Raw genomic sequence first — 18,549 nt, forward strand, 5'->3', positions numbered from 1 at the left:
TTTAAAGATTCTTAAAAAAAAATATACTATTGTTTTAGACATTATTGTAGAACGCAAAATAGTTTCCTATTGAGGAGTACCTAAATATTTTTCGAATAGCTTCGTCTTAGATTGATTGTGATAATAAGGATTAGTTATAAGGGAATGCACCACTAAGGGATAAAGTTATGTAAAATGGATTAAATGTAAAATATACAAAAGTATTGTATATTTGTTTGTTAGACTATTTAAAGTAGAAAATTTTCGAGTGGTTCTTCTATTGAAAATTTTAGTAATTAGAGTTTGTAATCGATATGGAATGTATAAAATGAATGAGAAATATCATATGTTTATATATTAAATTTTATTTATTGGTTATTTATCTATAAATCATTTTATGTACGATTTCAGCGATTGTAGTTCTTAGGCTCGCATGTAAACGGTAATAGCATCTTAGTGTTCTTAGGCTCGCATGTAAACGGTAATAGCATCTTAGTGTTATATATCGTATTACCAATCGAAATTAGGCTCGCATGTAAACGGTAATAGCATCTTTAATTTTGCAAGCCCACTTAACTTGGTGATGCATGCATTAACTCAACCAAGAATAGGTTTCATGCGACTCTCAATGCCATGAAGACATTCTACTTAACCATGTTCCTCTTTTCATATCTTTGAAGCTATGAATATATACTTCTGATTAACTAAATATATCCAAAAATACTTTCCTACCTTGTATTTAAACATGACAGCATGACATAATGAAGAATGATGCATCCATGTAATAAATGTATAATCAATTTGATTCTCTTCAAGTGCAAGCCTCGCCTTTTGGCTATCCATAGAGAAGGGGTGATGATATAACTACACTGTATCATCAATATCAACTCCAAGGTTGTAATGTAGGTAGCATCTCAAAACTTATCTGGTCAATCAGGCAATAACAAACTTCTTGTTCAATAACAAACGGACAATCCACCACCCAAATAAGAAACAATACACAACTAAAGGGTTTAATTAAGCTTAGGACTTGGAGTTCTGAATAGTTCATAAAGTCTGACATTACATTGAACATTTTAGGCTATATACAACTATACTACCACTAGTAGAAAAATTGAAAAAGGCACCGCTCAATGGCCACCGGTTTTTGAAAACCGGTGGCTTAAAAAATGGGCGGGATTAGGCATATGTACACTGCCACCGGTTCAAACCGAACCGGTGGCATAAATGATAAAGGCCACCGGTTTTGAACCGGTGGCAATAATCAAATAATAAAAAAAAAATCCCACCATTCTTTTTCCCCTTCCTTTATATACCTAACCCTAATCTTCTCTCTCCTCTATCACCTCTCCCCCTGCTCTCCTCCTTCTCTCTATCTCCTTCGTTCTTACTCCCCCTCTCTGTTCTCTCTCTCTCTACCCTGAATCTCTCTCGTCAACCTCCTCCTCTCTCCTGATCTCTCTTCTCTTTATCTCTCCTTAACCCTAATCTTCTCCCTCTCTCGCGGTATCTTCCTCTCTCCTTCGTTCGGCTCGTCCACCGCCGCAACAACAACCACCGCCACATCAACAACCACCGCCATTAACCATCAAGCTTATTGTCGCACTTACTCTCTCCTCGTGATGAAAATATGGGTTTTCTGGTCTAATTCGACCATGAAAACTCTAGATCTAGAGTTTTCATGGTCGAATTAGACCTTTATAACACAAATTCAAGATAATTTCGGGGGGTTTTGCTGAAATTCAAGTAATTTCTCTTTTTTCTTACTTTTATTTTGTTTTTTGTTATTTTTGGTGGAGTTCATGGGTTGTGGTGGTTTTTGGTGGGGGTTGTGGTTATGGTGGGTGGGTTTTTATTATTTTTGGTGGAATTCGAAATTGATTTTTCTGTTTTTTGGGTTTTGGGTTTTTGATTTCAAAATTTTTCTGTTTTAATTTTGGGTTTTTTATTTCGAAAATTTTCTGTTTTTAATTGATAATCGAAATTATTGGGTTTATTTAATTTTCGAAATTTTTGGGTTATTTGATTTTCGAATTTACTGGGTTTCACTGGGCGAAAATTTTGGGTTTTCATCTTTTCTCTTTCTGTTTTTTTAAGCCTTTTCTCTTTCTGTTTCATCCTTTGCGGGTGACCGTATACATGCATGAGTTTCTGGGTTTTTTTCACATTTTTTTTTTTGAGTTTTATTAATTTCTGAGTTTTAATTGATGCAGGTGTTAATTGATGCTGGATTCAAGACTTTCATTTTGGAATATTGTTATTTTTTAATGTTTTAATTTTTTTTTTGTACTGTATAATTCATTGTAATTTTTTTTACTTAATACTTCATTGTAATTTTTTTTTATTGTACAATAACAATCTATTATTTGAATATAAATGTGAGTATATTTCATTGCGCTCTTATATTGATTGTGATGTTATTTGCCTTATATTTTACAGAGTTTTTTTTAATTATTATTATTATTGTAGCAAATAGCAGAAAAAACAAAAACAAAAAAAAAAAAAAAGTATGTTATTGCCACCAGTTAACCGGTGGCATTTATATGTAATATCATAAAAAAAAAAAAAAAAAAAAGCGGGAAGCATAATTGCCACCGGTTAACCGGTGGCAATACTTGTTTTTGCCACCGGTTTTGAACCGGTGGCTTTGCATTAGACTATTGCCACCCCCCAAATGCCCACCGGTTCAAAACCGGTGGCATAGGGGGGTTTTGAACCGGTGGCCAATTGCTTTATTCTACTAGTGTACATTGAGTATAAGATTCAAGCAAATAATATAGGCTATATACAACTATACTACATCGAGTATAAGATACAAGCAAATGGTTTTGCCATCACATTGAACGTTTTAGAGCTTTATCTTACTTTCACCACGACCTCGTCCATACAATAATAATAGCACACCAATCTCAGGCAGATACTAAACATAATCCATTAATTAGAGATATTTTTTAAACCTCCCAAGTCAGCCAACCATGTTAATTGTGTGAAAAAATATAGAATGTTGAGTTTCATTGGTATGTCAATTTTAATCCATGAAGATCACATTGACTGGAAAACTGGCATAATCTCCTTTTAATTAGTGAAGATCCTATACCAAATCAAATAGAAAACTTTTAGCAATATGATATTCTACTTCTATCAAACTAATTACAAAAAACTAACTTATTCACTTCTGTCAATAAAAAGGCATGCCTTTCTATAACTAAGTTCCTCCAATGATATTAGCATCAAGCTTTAAACACAAAAACACCTAGTAAAGCTGAATTAAATTCAGAATCAATATTAAATAAATAAATAAAAACCCAGAAAATCCAACTGCATAAAAACCCAGAAATGAACAAACATTAAATCAGTCTAACATTCAAATAAAAGGAAAAATCTAAACAAAGAGATGAACATTGAACCAATTAGAACAAGAGAGAGAAAGCAAAAAGAACTATACTTGGACGTCGGATCGGGAAATCAACAAATTACCTTTCAAGTTACTTCAATGGAGAGGAAAGTTATTTTGCTTTAGTGGGGGGTTAGAGAAAGCTCTGAAGTATATATAAAAAAAAAAAAAGAAAAAACCAAATATAAACTTCCCTGGCCATTTTTACAAGTAGATTCAACATAAGAACACAACATTAAGAAAATTTGAAACCGAATATAACAACAACAGTGCAAAATAAACCCTAACTTAAGCATTACCAAAAATTATTGACTTCTCCATCCATATGTAAATAACCACTCAAAACTCTCACTAATTCACTTACCAATCCACTAAAAACACTTCAACTTCACAAAAAAATTGCAGAGACACCATGAAAAATACGTCTTGATTTACCTCCGAATATTAGAACATCTCCAGATTCTAATTTAATCTTATCAGCCTTTTCAGCATCTGCCTGATCACCATATAAAAATTCTGCAGAGTCACCAATGGAGAAAGACACAATAGGTATTCCTTTCCCAAGACTCTCCCGACTCTAATGATGTGAATCGAGTCCCCTTCCTTATAACTATTTTTATTGCTTTATTTAGGTACTCTCTTGGTTTTGCCTTACTCTTAAAGTAGGGGTTTTACAAGTGAGTTTTTAATAATGTTTTTATTATTTTCTTAGTAGTAGTTATGGGGCCTTGGGCTTCCAAAGTTGTGTTAATTAATTAGTGGGCTCTCTTGGTTCATTAATTAATTATTAGGGCTTTTTATTTAGTTTGCTTGCAGGGCAAGTAGGATAGATTTATTTTTCCTATATATACTAGTTGTATGTCAATTATTTTAACAAGATGTTTTATGAATTATAATTTGAGATTATTGAGCTTTTGCTTGAAGAGAACTTTGTTAAGGTTCAAACTAGTTGTTAACTAGGGTTTTGGGATCGTTACTCCTAAAATCAAACTTAGAAGTCGTTGCCTTCTAAGACTATCTTTCAAATTTCCACCCTTAAAATCACTCAAATCCTTCCATCAAATATAAACCGTCAAAATACACATCAAATTGGTATCAAGAGCCAGGTTTTGTAAGTTCTCCCGACTTACACGATTGATAAGAAGAAAAAAAAAATCCTTATTCGTACTCAAGCGGATGAATTGCAGAATTCGTTGGTATCTGTGCAAAAGGTACTCGTAACTTCTACATAGTAGTTTACTTGTTGGTATGTGCTCTTAATTTGCTTGGTGAGTTAGTGGAATTGCTGCCAAATTACAAAGTATTGGTTTAGTTAGAAGAATAAGTTGTGCCGTCATTATTGTTGTGTTGCAGTTATCGTAGTCGGTGGTATTAATTGAATTTTAAAGCATACTAATTTAAGGTGATTGTATTTTGGTAATTAGTTGCTTTGTTTGCTTTATCAAAATATTTTTATTGCCTTTAGTACGACTTGCTGCAAGATTATTATTTTTGGAGATAATTGGCCACGAATAGGACTGTGATTATTTTGACATCATGAGTACTTTAACAAAGGAAGATCTGGATACTATGCTTGTTGATATGATGAGAAATTTTAATGCGAGTCTTGAACGAATGAATGAGAAAATTGAGAAGAGTACACAAGAAATTGCTCAAACCAATCAAAGGGTTGAAACTTTGTCTACTCAAGTGATTGGGGAAGGAAGAATAATCAACAACGAACAACCTAGGGGAATCATGAGAAATTTTCCAATTGACAATGATCGAGATTTGAAGTTGTTGGAACTTCCGGAATTTACAGGTGATGGGGATGCCGAAGACTTTTTAGATTGGGTTCGTCAGATGGAAAAGGTCTTTGATTATAAAGGTTTTGATGAGCAAAAAGCCTACAAGGTTGCAAACCTAAAACTGACGAGATATGCTTCTCTATGGTTTGAGAATTTACGTGCCAAGAGATTGAGAGAAGATGAGCCACGAATTAATACTTGGAACGAGTTGAAGAGACAATTAAGGAAACGGTTCCTACCACGGGAATTTATCCAAGATCAATTCTTGAAGTTGAATCATCTTGAACAAAAGAATCTTAGTGTCGCTGAATACACTAAAGAGTTTGAGAAATTGTGCATGCTTTGTGATTTGCAGGAAAAAGAGGAGATGAAGATTGGACGATACATAAAAGGGTTAACACCTTCGATTTCTCACAAGGTGGAAACATCAAATTATGTGTTCTTTGATGATGTCTTAAGGTTGGCAGAGAGATTTGAGAAACAGGAGAAAGAAAAGAAAATTTCTTATTTCAAGGAGAGGAAGTCATTCTTTAATGGTGAGGGTTCGAATATCAACTCTAACAATTCAAACAATGAAGGGAAGATGATTGTTGTTACTCCCGAACAAGCTGCATTGGCGAAAAAAGTTTGTTTCAAGTGTCAAGGCATGGGACACATTGCTAGAGATTGTGGTAACAAAGTGACGGTATCCAAGAAGGAACATAGAATGTTGTTGGCTTATCTTGACCAAGAAGAGAAAGAGAAGGAGAGTACATGTTTGCTCAATACAGAGGAAGAGTTTGATTTTGAAGAGTTTGAGGGTCAAGAAAAGATTACTCCTGAACCTGAACATCACCATATCGGTATCTTAAGGAGAGTTTTGCATGCTAATTTTGTTCCTCCTACTACACATGAGCAAAGGGAAAATTTGTTCCATACTATATGCAAAGTGGGTGATAGGAGTTGCTCGTTGATTATAGATACGGGATCGTGCACCAATGTTGCATCTACTAAGTTGGTTGACACTATGAATCTTTCTACTAGGGACCATCCTACTCCTTACAAGCTTAATTGGTTACATGATGGAGATGGACTACAGGTTAAAAGGCAAGCTTTGGTGAACTTTTCCATGGGTTCATATTCTGATAGTGTATGGTGTGATATTTTACCTATGACTGCTTGTTCTATACTCTTGGGTCGTCCTTGGCAATATGATCGAGGGGTGTTATTTAATGGTGTTACAAATGTTTATTCAGTGAAGGTTGGGGATAAGAGAGTCCAATTACATCCTTTACCCCCTAAGGCGCCACCTATTCAAGCTCCTGCTAGAGAGTTGTTGATTATGCCTAAACTTAACAAAAAGGAAAGAAGGGCTAATATGTTGTCATTGAGAAACCAACACCCTTTTGAGATTGGTGAGTATGTTTTCTTATCTTTAAATGCTCAAAAAATCTTTAATAATTCTAGAGGTAAGAATGAACCATTAGAGGAAGGACCTTTCAAGATTGTGCATAGGGAGAATTATGATACTTTTCAAGTACTTCTTGGAGCGGGAATTTGCGCTACTATGAGGGCTAGTGACTTGGTACCTTGTCTTCCGAACGAAACTTGAGGGCAAGTTTTTTTTTAAGAGGGAGGGAATGATGTGAATCGAGTCCCCTTCCTTATAACTATTTTTATTGCTTTATTTAGGTACTCTCTTGGTTTTGCCTTACTCTTAAAGTAGGGGTTTTACAAGTGAGTTTTTAATAATGTTTTTATTATTTTCTTAGTAGTAGTTATGGGGCCTTGGGCTTCCAAAGTTGTGTTAATTAATTAGTGGGCTCTCTTGGTTCATTAATTAATTATTAGGGCTTTTTATTTAGTTTGCTTGCAGGGCAAGTAGGATAGATTTATTTTTCCTATATATACTAGTTGTATGTCAATTATTTTAACAAGATGTTTTATGAATTATAATTTGAGATTATTGAGCTTTTGCTTGAAGAGAACTTTGTTAAGGTTCAAACTAGTTGTTAACTAGGGTTTTGGGATCGTTACTCCTAAAATCAAACTTAGAAGTCGTTGCCTTCTAAGACTATCTTTCAAATTTCCACCCTTAAAATCACTCAAATCCTTCCATCAAATATAAACCGTCAAAATACACATCATCTAATCCTTGTCCTGAAACAAGCAGATGAATGTATCAATCAAGGCAATGAGGTCCTAGAGCTTCACTTTGCTTGACATTATAGACTATAGAATCGTATAATTGTAGAACAAAAAAGCCAAGTTAATTTCCAGATAGGCAACTTACTCTTAACCTATTAAGGTGTTAGTTCCTTAACTTACTAAGCTGGCAGACACTTTGGCCCTGTAGTATAGAGGCTATAGAGCATAAAGCAAGTCAGCAAACACCAGTTTTCTAATTTTATTCTACATTTTGGGAGATTAGATGGTCATTACTTATTAGAGACTATGAGTAAAGAAGCTGGAGTTTTTTTTTTTACCAAACTTCAAAAGATGTTCTTTATTGTGTGATACAATGCCCATTAACTTCAATTTTGGAGATCATTTACTTGTTTCTAAGAATTAACAAGATCCCATTTGACAGCAAACGAACAAGCAAGCAAACAAAAAAGGTCATAACAACAGTAAGACAATTTCTAATAGGTATTATAGAAGAGTTGTCCAGATGTTTCTTCAACATGAAAGTGTTAGTTGTCACACTGAAAGCTAAGCCATGTAATTTCAATACAAGAAAAATCAGATAAAACTTTCGAATTACGAGCCTGATGTAAACCGAGCTGTCCAGTTTGTGTATAATAATTTACAACTGGGAGAAGAATATCTTCTACATTATTTGCCTCAGACTGTTTAGCTCTTTGATGGCTCTTACAACCGAGAGTGAGAGTCATTGATGGCTCTTTCAACTAACATTAGAAATTCATGTGGAAGTGACGGTGGTTTTGCTTGATCAATTGGCCGATGATTTTTTACATATTTGCTGGCATCAGGATCCCAAAACTGACCAAAACACATCATGCTCAAATGCAACTTCCCTCCCTCACGAAAACAAGGCTCATAGAAACCTACAGGGCCCATTCCATGGTCACGACATTTCTTTAAAATGTTTGCCTACACGATACAGGATTTACCCATGTTAATATATTTAATTCCTTGTATTAAGTTAAAGTTTAAAAATGATGCGGAGCAAATTCTGCATCAGAAGTTCCTCTCCTCCTCCATAAGAAAGGAATATTAAGTAGTGTGTTTGTAACACAACAAAAAGAAGTAAATTGACCTAATTTTAAATTAGAAGAGTAACAATTTATTATTTTTTGATGACAAGGAAGAGTAAAATTTTAACCTGAGGAATAGTGACGATTTTATTAAAGCCAATGGTACAATACTACTCTACCGATCATTTAAACGGTTCTGATCTTATTGGCCACCATTAGGCTTGTCACATAAACATGATTTTACATTCTTATAAATGATCAGGTTAGCAGCATTAGGTGGCATGATATATTTACCTTCCAATGAAAAACAGAATTTCCAAATTTCAAAATATGGAGTGTTTCATCTCATCTAATGTGACAACAAAAACAAAGGAAGCTAAAAAAATAGTGGCACCTGTTCGGAGGTTGAAAAGTAGCCCTTTAGTAGAACCATTCCAGATCTCAATCAATCAAATTAAAATTCCATCAATTCCACAAAACAAAAACAAACATCAACAACAACACACAAATCACAACACAGATAAGAAAATCATTACAGATATCCTAACATAAGAAATAGCTTTAGAATGCTTAAACCACCCCAAATATTTGAACTAATTAAATTAATTCGGAAAAGCTCCAATTTTAAAATGACCATAATTGAATCGAGAAAACCCCTAAATTTATGAACGGAACTAAAATATGGAAAAGCCTGAAATTTCATCAGATTGAATTGAAAAGTTCCCAATGTACAGACAAACTAAATAGAGGAAACCATGAGAATGAACAATGAAGAGATACCTTAGTAGCAAGTTGCTATGTAAGAGCCATTTGATATCAAATTCAATCGAAAACTGCAGTAAAGCCTACAAATGAACCACCACATAAACTACATTAGTTTCGTCTTGCATTTTTATAAGGGTTATAGATTGAATCAAAACCACCCCATAATTCTGAAATAATTTTTCACCCTCCATTTCTGCATATATAGAAATTAAAGCACCGCTCATAATCAAGGTACAAGAAATACAACGAAAAAAAGGGAAATGAACACAACCTTAAAGGAAGAAACAATGAAGCCCACCCAATCTTCATCAAACAATTACTCATACATCACTCATACAAAAGAACACAAAATAAATAAATTTCAAACCGAATTTAACAATAATGGTACAATCGTTTAAATGTACCACTTCATATTTGACAAAAAGAAAGTAGCCTAACATCAACTGAGCTTGTTTCTCAATCAATCAAATTAAAATTCCATCAATTCCACAAAACACAAACAAACATCAACAATAACACACAAATCACAGCACAGATCATAAATAAATCATTACATTCTAGAAATTAAAAACAAATCGACCATGCAATAATGTCTGAGTTTCTTCACCTCAAACTCGAATCCACCAAACCTTGCTCCGTCTTACTCCTTCCGCCTATTTTAGAAAAAAAAAAAAAAAACAGAGAAACTGGAGGATGAGAAAAAAAAAAAAAAAAAAAAAAAAAAAAAAAAAAAAAAAAAAAAAAAGACATTCATATTAAAGGTTAGATGAAAATTGAACCAATTTGAACAAGAAAGAGAAAGGAGAGATAGAATTGTACCTGGAGATCAACAATTCTGTTACAAATCAGACAATAATGCTACTAACAATATAAAAAATCAACCCAAAAAACATAAATCAATCAAATCCAACCCAAAAAAAAACCACCACACAATCGAAGAAGCACTAAAATTCAACCCAAAAAATGAAAATAAATAGAACAAATAAACCCTTAAAATATCGAAAAACAATAGAATAAATAAACCCAAAAAATCGAAAACAAATCGATCAAATAAACTCCTATTAAAAACGAAACGATTTCGCACAAATACACCCACAAAGATTCAACCAAAAACATTCGAAAACAACAGGAACATATTAATCTGCAGTTTGGTAATAAGAGTTTTGGAATGAGGGTCCCAAACCTGAATTAAAGTTTTTCATACCAAAACAATTAAAATAAAAATTAAAGGTTGTTTAATTTTATACACACAATACTTGGGATTGTATGTTAAATTATTTGTTACTGGTATTATCGACAGTTCTAGCTATATATTGATATATGGTTCATCACAAATGCTTCCTAATTTTAAACATTTAATTTAACATTAATATGATAATCTATTAATTGTTATAATTATATACTTTGAATTCTAACATAATTATCGGCGATGACGAAATACCCATGTAATTGATTTCCATTGTTTGTATTGATTCTGAACAAAGTTTGGGTCTTAAAATTTGATTGTGGAGGAGGAAGGGGAGAGAGAAAGTACCTGCTCGGAGGAGGTCTATGTTGTATGGAAAGGAGCCGCAAATGGCAGCGACATTGATTATTGGTTTCGCTGCTGCTGTTGCCGCCTCCATTCTTATAAGAGGAAAAATCTAATCGAATAGACGAACAAAAGAAATAAACAAAAAATAAATCATAAATTCTTTTGTTTTGTACCTCAGAAACTGCTCCAATGGAGGAGATAGAGAGTGGGAACGCCGAGAGGAGAAGAAGAGAGAAAGATAGTGAGATGAGAAGAAGGAAGAAGCCTTAAGAGTTAAGAGAGAGAAGACAGCTGGCGACAGCCAGGCCACCAAAGAAACAAAACAATAAAGGGCAAAATCGGCAATTCAATGAATTCAAGGACATCTCTGTAATAGCACCAGCGGGTACTATTCATAAGCTACAGTTAAAACTTTTGCATTTTTATAAGGTTTAAGGATTTAAGGATATTTGATCCGATCATCAAGAGATTTTTTATAGCTTCGTTTGACTCTCCCTTAAATTGAGTCCAAGATTTTATAAAAGTTTGTTTGGCATAACAAAATCACATCACAAATTCACAATACAAATGGGATTACTTGAGACTGTTGAGAAATTGCTTTACCAAGAGAATAGTAGTAAGGACGATTCTAACCAATTCTTGATTCGACGAGCTTTCGAAACCAATGATCAATTCGAGGATTGGGCGGAGAAGTTTAACGTGGTGACCGGTATAATCAACAACCTTATAGAAGAAACAGACGAGTGTATAATGTTTCAAAATGAAATAGAGAATGAAATCAAGAACTTGAAGAGCTTGAATCGCGAAAATGTAACATGGATACAATGCTAAGGTTCAACCTTAACAACTTTGAAATGTATACCAAACAACACGACCAACTTCGTGAGGCATCTAAGGATCTAATTACCAAGTGTGTGTACAAGTTTAACGACGAAGAGGAGGTAAAAAATATTATTGGGAAGTTGCAACTTATAGATAAACTAGAAGGGACGCGCAATAAGGTATCTAAGCACATTGAAAGGTTTGCTAAGGAAGACACGGAGTCTATTGGCATGGTAGAGAAAGAAATTACACAAGTTAAATCGAGGCTTCAACAACTCGAAGCTCATAGACTGTACACAGAGAATATGATGAAGAAAAACATTATCGTGTTGGCTGATTTGGTAAAAATACAACATAAAGATCTCCTCTTCATACGTTTTATACAGCGAATTGGAACAAGAATTGATGTGCTGTGAATACATTAATGGTAAAGAACAGCAAAACCTACGGATTATAGTTATTTCAATTTTATTTTGGATCTTAAATTGTTTAATTTTGTCAAATTGTTGAGAAATTGATTATCTTAATGTGTTTCATTTGTTCGAGTTTTTTTTATTGATGATTTGTATGTTAATGTTCTCTACTTCTTTAAAGCTCGAATCATCAGATAATTATGTTAATGTTCTCTACTTGTTGGGTTGGTATTGGGAATTAATTGTTCCTGATTCAGGTAGGGTTCTTCCATATATATTGTGAATGACAAAGTAATACGAAGTTCTTAAAACTAATTTCCGACAGAAGGAGTAACAAATTTGTTGAGATGTCGCAAGATAACTATAAATCATAGCCTTGTAAGCATTAAAGTCCTTACTAATCGTTTTAATCGACTTAGGAGCTTTGAGGTCAGCTGTACACTTATTTTCTAAGCTACTGCAGCCTATAAGATGATCAAATAATACCAGAATTTTGACATAAACACTTGCATCAATTTCCTGTAAAATATTGAAACAGTTACAATATTTCGAAAAAACAAGTGCTCTGTGCAAAAGCCAATTTATAAACAATGTTTGAGCCTCCAAATTTTACAGAAAACAAAGAAAAATTCTTACTTCTAGAAGCCGATAAATACTACTATATAAGTATATACTGTACATACAAGGCTCATTCAATTGCAGTTCTTTCTAACCAGATAAAGATAATGTGGAAAAAAAGAATAAACCAACAAAACATGCCACCCAAGGCTCATCACCTGTAATCTTGTGTAATGGACACTAAATAGATCCTAATAGAACTCCTCGAGAGTCTCTTTGGATGTTCACCTAGAGAACCCTTTATCGGATAACTGAAGTTTCTCGGTAGCAGAAGTCAGAGGAGCATCCTGTCGTGTAGGTCGATGATCCTGCAAAGCCGCATAATCCAATCAGAATAATGTAGGCAGTGTGAGGCAGAGCATCCATCAATTCTACTATACACTTTCAATTAATTCACTGCATAATTGTAGCTTATGTAGCATGGTGGTTGTTTCATATATGGGATTCTCTCATTTTCTGGATAAGTTTGGGTGTTTTAGCTAAATACTATTTCAGACTAAATATTTAATTGATTAAAGTAGTCCTACTTTTATAGTCTCATTCACTCTTATAGATATTATCTGTGATATTAAGGCAAAAAAATGGTGGTTACACGTAAGGGCTGATAGCTTTGATAGGACTAGCAGAACGGAGCTGTCAAGGCAAAATGGTTGCTGGATAGACGAGAATATATTTACAAACGAATACCCTACCAGTAAGTATATGAAAACTTGAACATAGAATATGACTTACAGGACGAAAGGGAAATTCATCTGCCTCGAGCATATGCACGATCTGCCCCATCTTTGGCCGTTTATTAGCATCCAGATCTATACACCGAAGGCAGATCAATAAAACCCGCTTTAGTGCCCTAGAAGAGGGTTGAACAGTGATCAATGGATCCACCACTTCTTCTGCACGTCGAGTTGCTACCATTCCCTTGAACCAATCAACCAAGTTCATCTGAATATTTAAGCAATGTTAGAGAAGAGCAGATGAAGATTTCACTTTACAGACTATGCAAACAATAAGTCAACAAACCTCTCCAGGGGGTTTCGAATAATCGACTGGGCACCTTCCTGAGATCAATTCCATAAGCAGAACACCGAAACTGTATACATCACTCCACTCACTAAGCATACCGGTGCTAGCATACTCTGGGGAGACATACCTGCAAAATCAATTCCTAGGATTAGAAATCTAGAATCAAACATTAATAGCATTCCTATCCCAAAGTGTCTGGTTCAGTTTACAAGACTACATGTGAGCGAATGCTAGAGAGAGGACGAACCCAAATGTTCCCATTACTCTAGTAGTAACATAGCTTGCTTCAGATCCCAAAAGCTTGGCTAGCCCAAAGTCGGATACTTTTGCATTCCAGTTTTTGTCAAGAAGGATGTTACTAGACTTGACATCACGATGAACAACCTTTGGTTCCAATCCCTCGTGCAAATAAGCCAACCTGTGGAAGAGATGAGTTACAATCTGATAAAAGATGAAGCAAAGGACAGGAAAGTAATCACAGGAAAAATTGTAGCTACTACACACCAAAGTCCAACAAGCATTGCCTTATCAGTTATATGACATGATGAAATGAATCTTCAAATATATAGCTCTATTGTGCATGCAAGTCTTACTTCATCGCACAAATGCATAACATAATATCAGCTGGAGAGCACTGACCTTCCCCGCCTCACCCATTAGTCCATTACCACTATTTAGTTTGTTATTACCTAAAAGGGATATAGGCACCGTATTGTAGCATATTAACTGCTACATATACAAGATTGATCGGTCATGAAAATCGGCCAATCATGTTATAATTAACTGCCTGCAATTAATCGTTCTGTTCTTATCTTTCATAAATCATTATTTCTAAGTTGACATGCTCCTACACAAAGGTCCTTAATGAAAGAATGAAAGTTGGGGATGAAATATATCTTCTCCTCATCGCTAATTCTAAGTAGTGGCATATTTGAAAATCTAATCATTAACCAAAAATAATTTATAAGGAACGATGGAAACTTGTTTCAGACATCATAAAAAGCTAGATCGAGGAAGGAACTCAAGTTAGTCCCAGGCTCACACATTCAGATATTGAATTTGAGCACACAGTAGAGTTATTGGCTTAACAAGCTGATCGAACAAGGGAAATGTTCAATATGGACATGAATATCTTACCCTTTGGCAGTTCCAATGGCAATCTTCATACGGAAGTCCCAGGTCAAAGGGCTTACATCCCCAACATCTCCATGCAACCATTGTTCAAGAGTGCCATTATCAACATATTCGTACACAAGAATCCTGAGTTGTCAAACAAAGAATATGTACGAGCAACACATTAGTCATTTACAACAGACTGATGAAAGTGAAGTCGAATTGGCAGGTAGAATAGAGGGACACCTTTGAGCTCCATCTGCACAGTAGCCAACAAGACCAACTAGATTCTTGTGTCTTACTTTTCCTATGGCTTCAACTTCCACCTTAAACTCCTTTTCCGCTTGCCCCCTACATTTAAACTTAGTATAATCAGAATTACATTTTCATACAAATGTTTTTTTTATTATGCACACACATATACTCGTAATTAAGGAGGTGCAAACTGATTAGTTATTATGCATTGGTAAGCCGACATCTTACATTAATACGGAGCAAGAATGTTTAGTTTATGGTCAGATTATGTCCATTGAGTGATCAATCAAAGGGAAAACAGAATTATTTCAATGTCACTTGATCAATTATTTATGTCATCCTTCATAAGTGAGTAGTTTGTTTCGTTTCTGTCACTGCTGATTAGTTTCTTCACGGGTTAAAAGTGTCACAAGAAGTCACAAAAGAAGGCAAGTAATAGTAAATGCAGTGTTCAGTTAGGCATCTTTGAGCACACTGTACTACTCTAGGAAACATGTCATAAATGCAACACCTCAATGGTCCATTTTTTTTTGAATTTTGAATACCATTAATTTAAAGCAAGAAAAGTTCCAGCATTTGAAATTTTATTTTCAAGAACCATGTTTTGAAATTAAAACATAGCCATTTGAATTTTAGAGTCAGTCACACAATATTGTGCATAATCTCACAGCAGATTAGGGTACTTAATCTCAATCACATCACCACATTGTGATCATGAATTCATTATATATAACCACGATAGACCAGACACCCACATTGCCCGTAAAAGTAGTTCCATGGCCGTAACTACACATTTACAGTCTGAGATCCAAAAACCACAATGCAAATAAAATTCTTACAAGCCATAAACTAGTTTAAAAGTTTTCAGCCAATTATTCGGCCTATAAGCTTAGCTTCACTACGCCAAAAAAATGTTCTATAAATCTTAAAAGCAAAGAGCTTTGTCAAGTAAAGAGTTCCATTAAAGTAGGAAACAACATGTGTAAGAACAAATTAAAAGAAAAAGTACAAAGAAATTAAAAGAAGAGAAAGCAAAAGCTCCAAAAACCATATGATGAAGATGACAAAAAGGGAGTAAAGATTTCATTGAGCATTATACTTTCTCAAGTCCAAAGATGAACAAAATAACAAAAAAAAGATTTAGATAAACATTATTTAATTTTTTTCAAACTACTTTTCTAATTTTTTTTTTTCATGAAAAATATAAAGAAATTGCTATCAAGTACTGACACATGGAATTGCAAGTAGCACCGTTAGATCTAAGCAAAGTTAAAGAGTGCCCCATCAAAATCTTCAAACCGACATGATGACTTTGAGCACAAACATGTAAATATCTATTAATATTTCACACAATATTAAGGCATAAAATAAAAGACCCACTAAAATTAAAATCAACAACATGATGATTATTTAGCATTAAAAGATTGTGAAAATTTGCTTACTTTACCATGAACATTAATATAAACAAATTCTTGAATTCAACATAATATATATTCATGAATTATGAGAAAAGTTTGATGAATGTGGCACAAACAATTCCAGAAATACTTGACAAAATTAGCAGTAATCCCTCCCAATAGACTTCAACCCAATTTTGAAATCAAACATTTTAGCTTACAATTGGAAAACAAGAGAAAAGATTTCACATTTTCTAAACCAAACATTTCACCCCCAATCAATCAAAGAAAGACACTAGAGGTAGCTTAAAGGGTTATGCATAAGAAATTGATCACAAATTATCGCACCCAAGTTTTTAATTACTCCGTACATTAATAACACTGATCGATACTTGATTTTATACCCCATTAAGTTACAAAATTAATACTGTACTTTAAATACGAGAGTAACCATTAATTACACTTATCAATGCACGATTTTAGAGCTAAATAGCCATATCAAATTTCACACAATTACCAAAAAAATTCAAAGATTTAAACGACCAAATTCATAGAAAAATGTGCAAAATAAAAACATACTTGTTGTTTAGAAGATTTTTGACAGCAACAATAGACCCATCTTCAAGAACACCCTTATAAACAACACCATAACCACCTTCACCAATAATATTTTCATCGGAAAATCCACGTGTCGCAACCTCAAGCTCCCTCAAGCTATACCAACGGCCCCACCCAATATTTGGAATATCCGATGAAACCACCGACGCTTTACTTGAAGAACTTCCGTCGCTACTTTCCGTCGATTTACTTCTATTTTTCTCTCCTTCAACCAAAATCCCAATTTCCTCTGTTTTATCTCCCGTTAAAATCTCCCCCATTTTCTTTTTAACCCCATTTTCATCATTCACTGCTTTAATTTCCGACGAAAATAGCGGAATTATACCCGAATTTTGTCGCAAATATACCCGATTTTGACCACCCAGTTTGTTTTTCCGTCTGATTAAACAGATGAAGATGAGAAAACAAGAAAAAATCGAAAGACCCACAAAAATTAAAATCAAAATGTAGAGTTTTATGCCGAGAATTGAGGTTGTAGTTAATGTTTGAATCATGGTTTTATCTGGGTTTTCCGTCGCCATAGTTGAAAACAGGGGAACTTTTAGAGAAAGAAAAAGATAAAATAAAAATAAAAACAGGGGATTCTGTTTTTTTTTCAGAGGGTAAATTCTTCTGCCATTGGAAATTCAGGGGAAATTCAGAAGATGATTTGGAAGAAGAGAGAGAAAGATGGAGTCATTTGGAAGGTATCTCTCTGAGAAAGCAAGTGAGCGAGCTGAGCTCAGAGAGAGAGAATGAGAGGGAGTAGTGAGTGAGTGAGACAGAGAGAGTGTGACTCTGAGAGAGCGGTTTCAACGGATATAATAATGAAAGTTCTTGTTTTTTTACTCACTTTGTTCTTGAATATTGAGTTGTGTGTATAACATTATTTTTGCTATAATTGCTATGTGGTTTGCCTAATTATTTTTTTAAGGATTTTGGTAACGAACGCCCTCGAGCGTTGGATAAGAATTTCAAATATTACCTAAAGTGGTATTAATTTGGGACAGCATGATAAAATCATGCATCGATCAATGTAATTAATGTTAATTTTTAATTTAATCCTTCTATTTTTAGCTAGTTTATCCAACGCCCCCGGGACGTTCGTTAGCTTTCATTAATTAGGCTTTGTTATAATCAATAGACTTTACTATTGATATGTCTCGCAAGTCATTATGGATAGAGCTTTTTTAATGTTTATTCCCTTTTAAACATGGTTCTTACCAGTTATGATGTTGACATACATGTAACTCATCTACATGTACAAGTTTATGGATATCATGTGCGTCAAATGAAGATGAAAATATAAAACAATATAGATCAAAGGTTATTAATCAAACTACATGATTGGTATTTTTTGTAAATTATCACATATCAACTATTTAATTCGTGACTATAAGATTACTAGGCCATTCTCAACCTATCAAACAACAATATATTTTCGAAGAAGGAAAAATTAATTTTGCATCCATTTTCAGTTAACATACATCAAGAGAGAAAACCAAGGTAGGGTAATCAAATTTAGATTTGGCTAAAACGGAGTAAATTATTAATTAATTTAAGGCTAAATCCAATTCAAAGTACATTTGCATTTAGAAACATGGGTTGAAAAAGAGGAACAATCAATGAAGGTAAACAAACATCCAAAGCTAAAT

The 18,549-nt window shown here is 34.0% G+C and overlaps 1 protein-coding gene and 3 long non-coding RNA genes across 6 annotated transcripts; 1 reads left to right on the forward strand and 3 right to left on the reverse strand.

The window, feature by feature from the left end:
* Nucleotides 1-1,188: 1,188 nt before the first annotated feature.
* On the forward strand, nucleotides 1,189-2,399 carry LOC110705080. Its single transcript, XR_002508037.1, has 2 exons — nucleotides 1,189-1,725; nucleotides 2,193-2,399. It is a non-coding gene; the product is annotated as an uncharacterized LOC110705080 (long non-coding RNA).
* A 1,057-nt stretch (nucleotides 2,400-3,456) lies between these two features.
* Nucleotides 3,457-4,422, reverse strand: LOC110705081. Its single transcript, XR_002508038.1, has 2 exons — nucleotides 3,809-4,422; nucleotides 3,457-3,518 (listed from the first exon to the last, which is right to left on the reverse strand). It is a non-coding gene; the product is annotated as an uncharacterized LOC110705081 (long non-coding RNA).
* Nucleotides 4,423-7,285: 2,863 nt separating this feature from the next.
* On the reverse strand, nucleotides 7,286-11,095 carry LOC110705079. Of its 3 annotated transcripts, none has more exons than XR_002508036.1 (4): nucleotides 10,657-11,092; nucleotides 9,730-9,775; nucleotides 9,138-9,190; nucleotides 7,286-7,299 (listed from the first exon to the last, which is right to left on the reverse strand). It is a non-coding gene; the product is annotated as an uncharacterized LOC110705079 (long non-coding RNA). The 3 variants fall into 3 exon arrangements; XR_002508035.1 differs by lacking the exon at nucleotides 7,286-7,299 and adding an exon at nucleotides 7,770-8,253 and having other exon boundaries at nucleotides 9,138-9,202; nucleotides 10,657-11,095; XR_002508034.1 differs by lacking the exon at nucleotides 7,286-7,299 and adding an exon at nucleotides 7,770-8,253 and having other exon boundaries at nucleotides 10,657-11,089.
* Nucleotides 11,096-12,455: 1,360 nt separating this feature from the next.
* On the reverse strand, nucleotides 12,456-17,809 carry LOC110705082 (probable receptor-like serine/threonine-protein kinase At4g34500). Its single transcript, XM_021882915.1, has 7 exons — nucleotides 16,877-17,809; nucleotides 14,892-14,996; nucleotides 14,670-14,792; nucleotides 13,780-13,950; nucleotides 13,530-13,659; nucleotides 13,242-13,451; nucleotides 12,456-12,817 (listed from the first exon to the last, which is right to left on the reverse strand). Exons 1-7 carry the CDS (start codon nucleotides 17,434-17,436, stop codon nucleotides 12,734-12,736), a joined length of 1,383 nt encoding a protein of 460 aa, XP_021738607.1. The 5' UTR covers nucleotides 17,437-17,809; the 3' UTR covers nucleotides 12,456-12,733.
* Between the last annotated feature and the right edge of the window lie 740 nt (nucleotides 17,810-18,549).

This window comes from Chenopodium quinoa, unplaced genomic scaffold, assembly GCF_001683475.1.
Source record: "Chenopodium quinoa cultivar QQ74 unplaced genomic scaffold, ASM168347v1, whole genome shotgun sequence".
Lineage (NCBI taxonomy): Eukaryota > Viridiplantae > Streptophyta > Magnoliopsida > Caryophyllales > Amaranthaceae > Chenopodium > Chenopodium quinoa.

Excerpts from the sequence above, each read along its gene's own strand:
- LOC110705082 (XM_021882915.1), bottom strand. The coding sequence starts at position 17,436 with ATGGCGACGGAAAACCCAGATAAAACCATGATTCAAACATTAACTACA. Across the intron at positions 14,793-14,891 it reads TGTGCAGATGGAGCTCAAAG|GATTCTTGTGTACGAATATG; the intron begins GTGTCCCTCTAT and ends TTGACAACTCAG. Across the intron at positions 12,818-13,241 it reads ATGAATTTCCCTTTCGTCCT|GATCATCGACCTACACGACA; the intron begins GTAAGTCATATT and ends GCGGCTTTGCAG.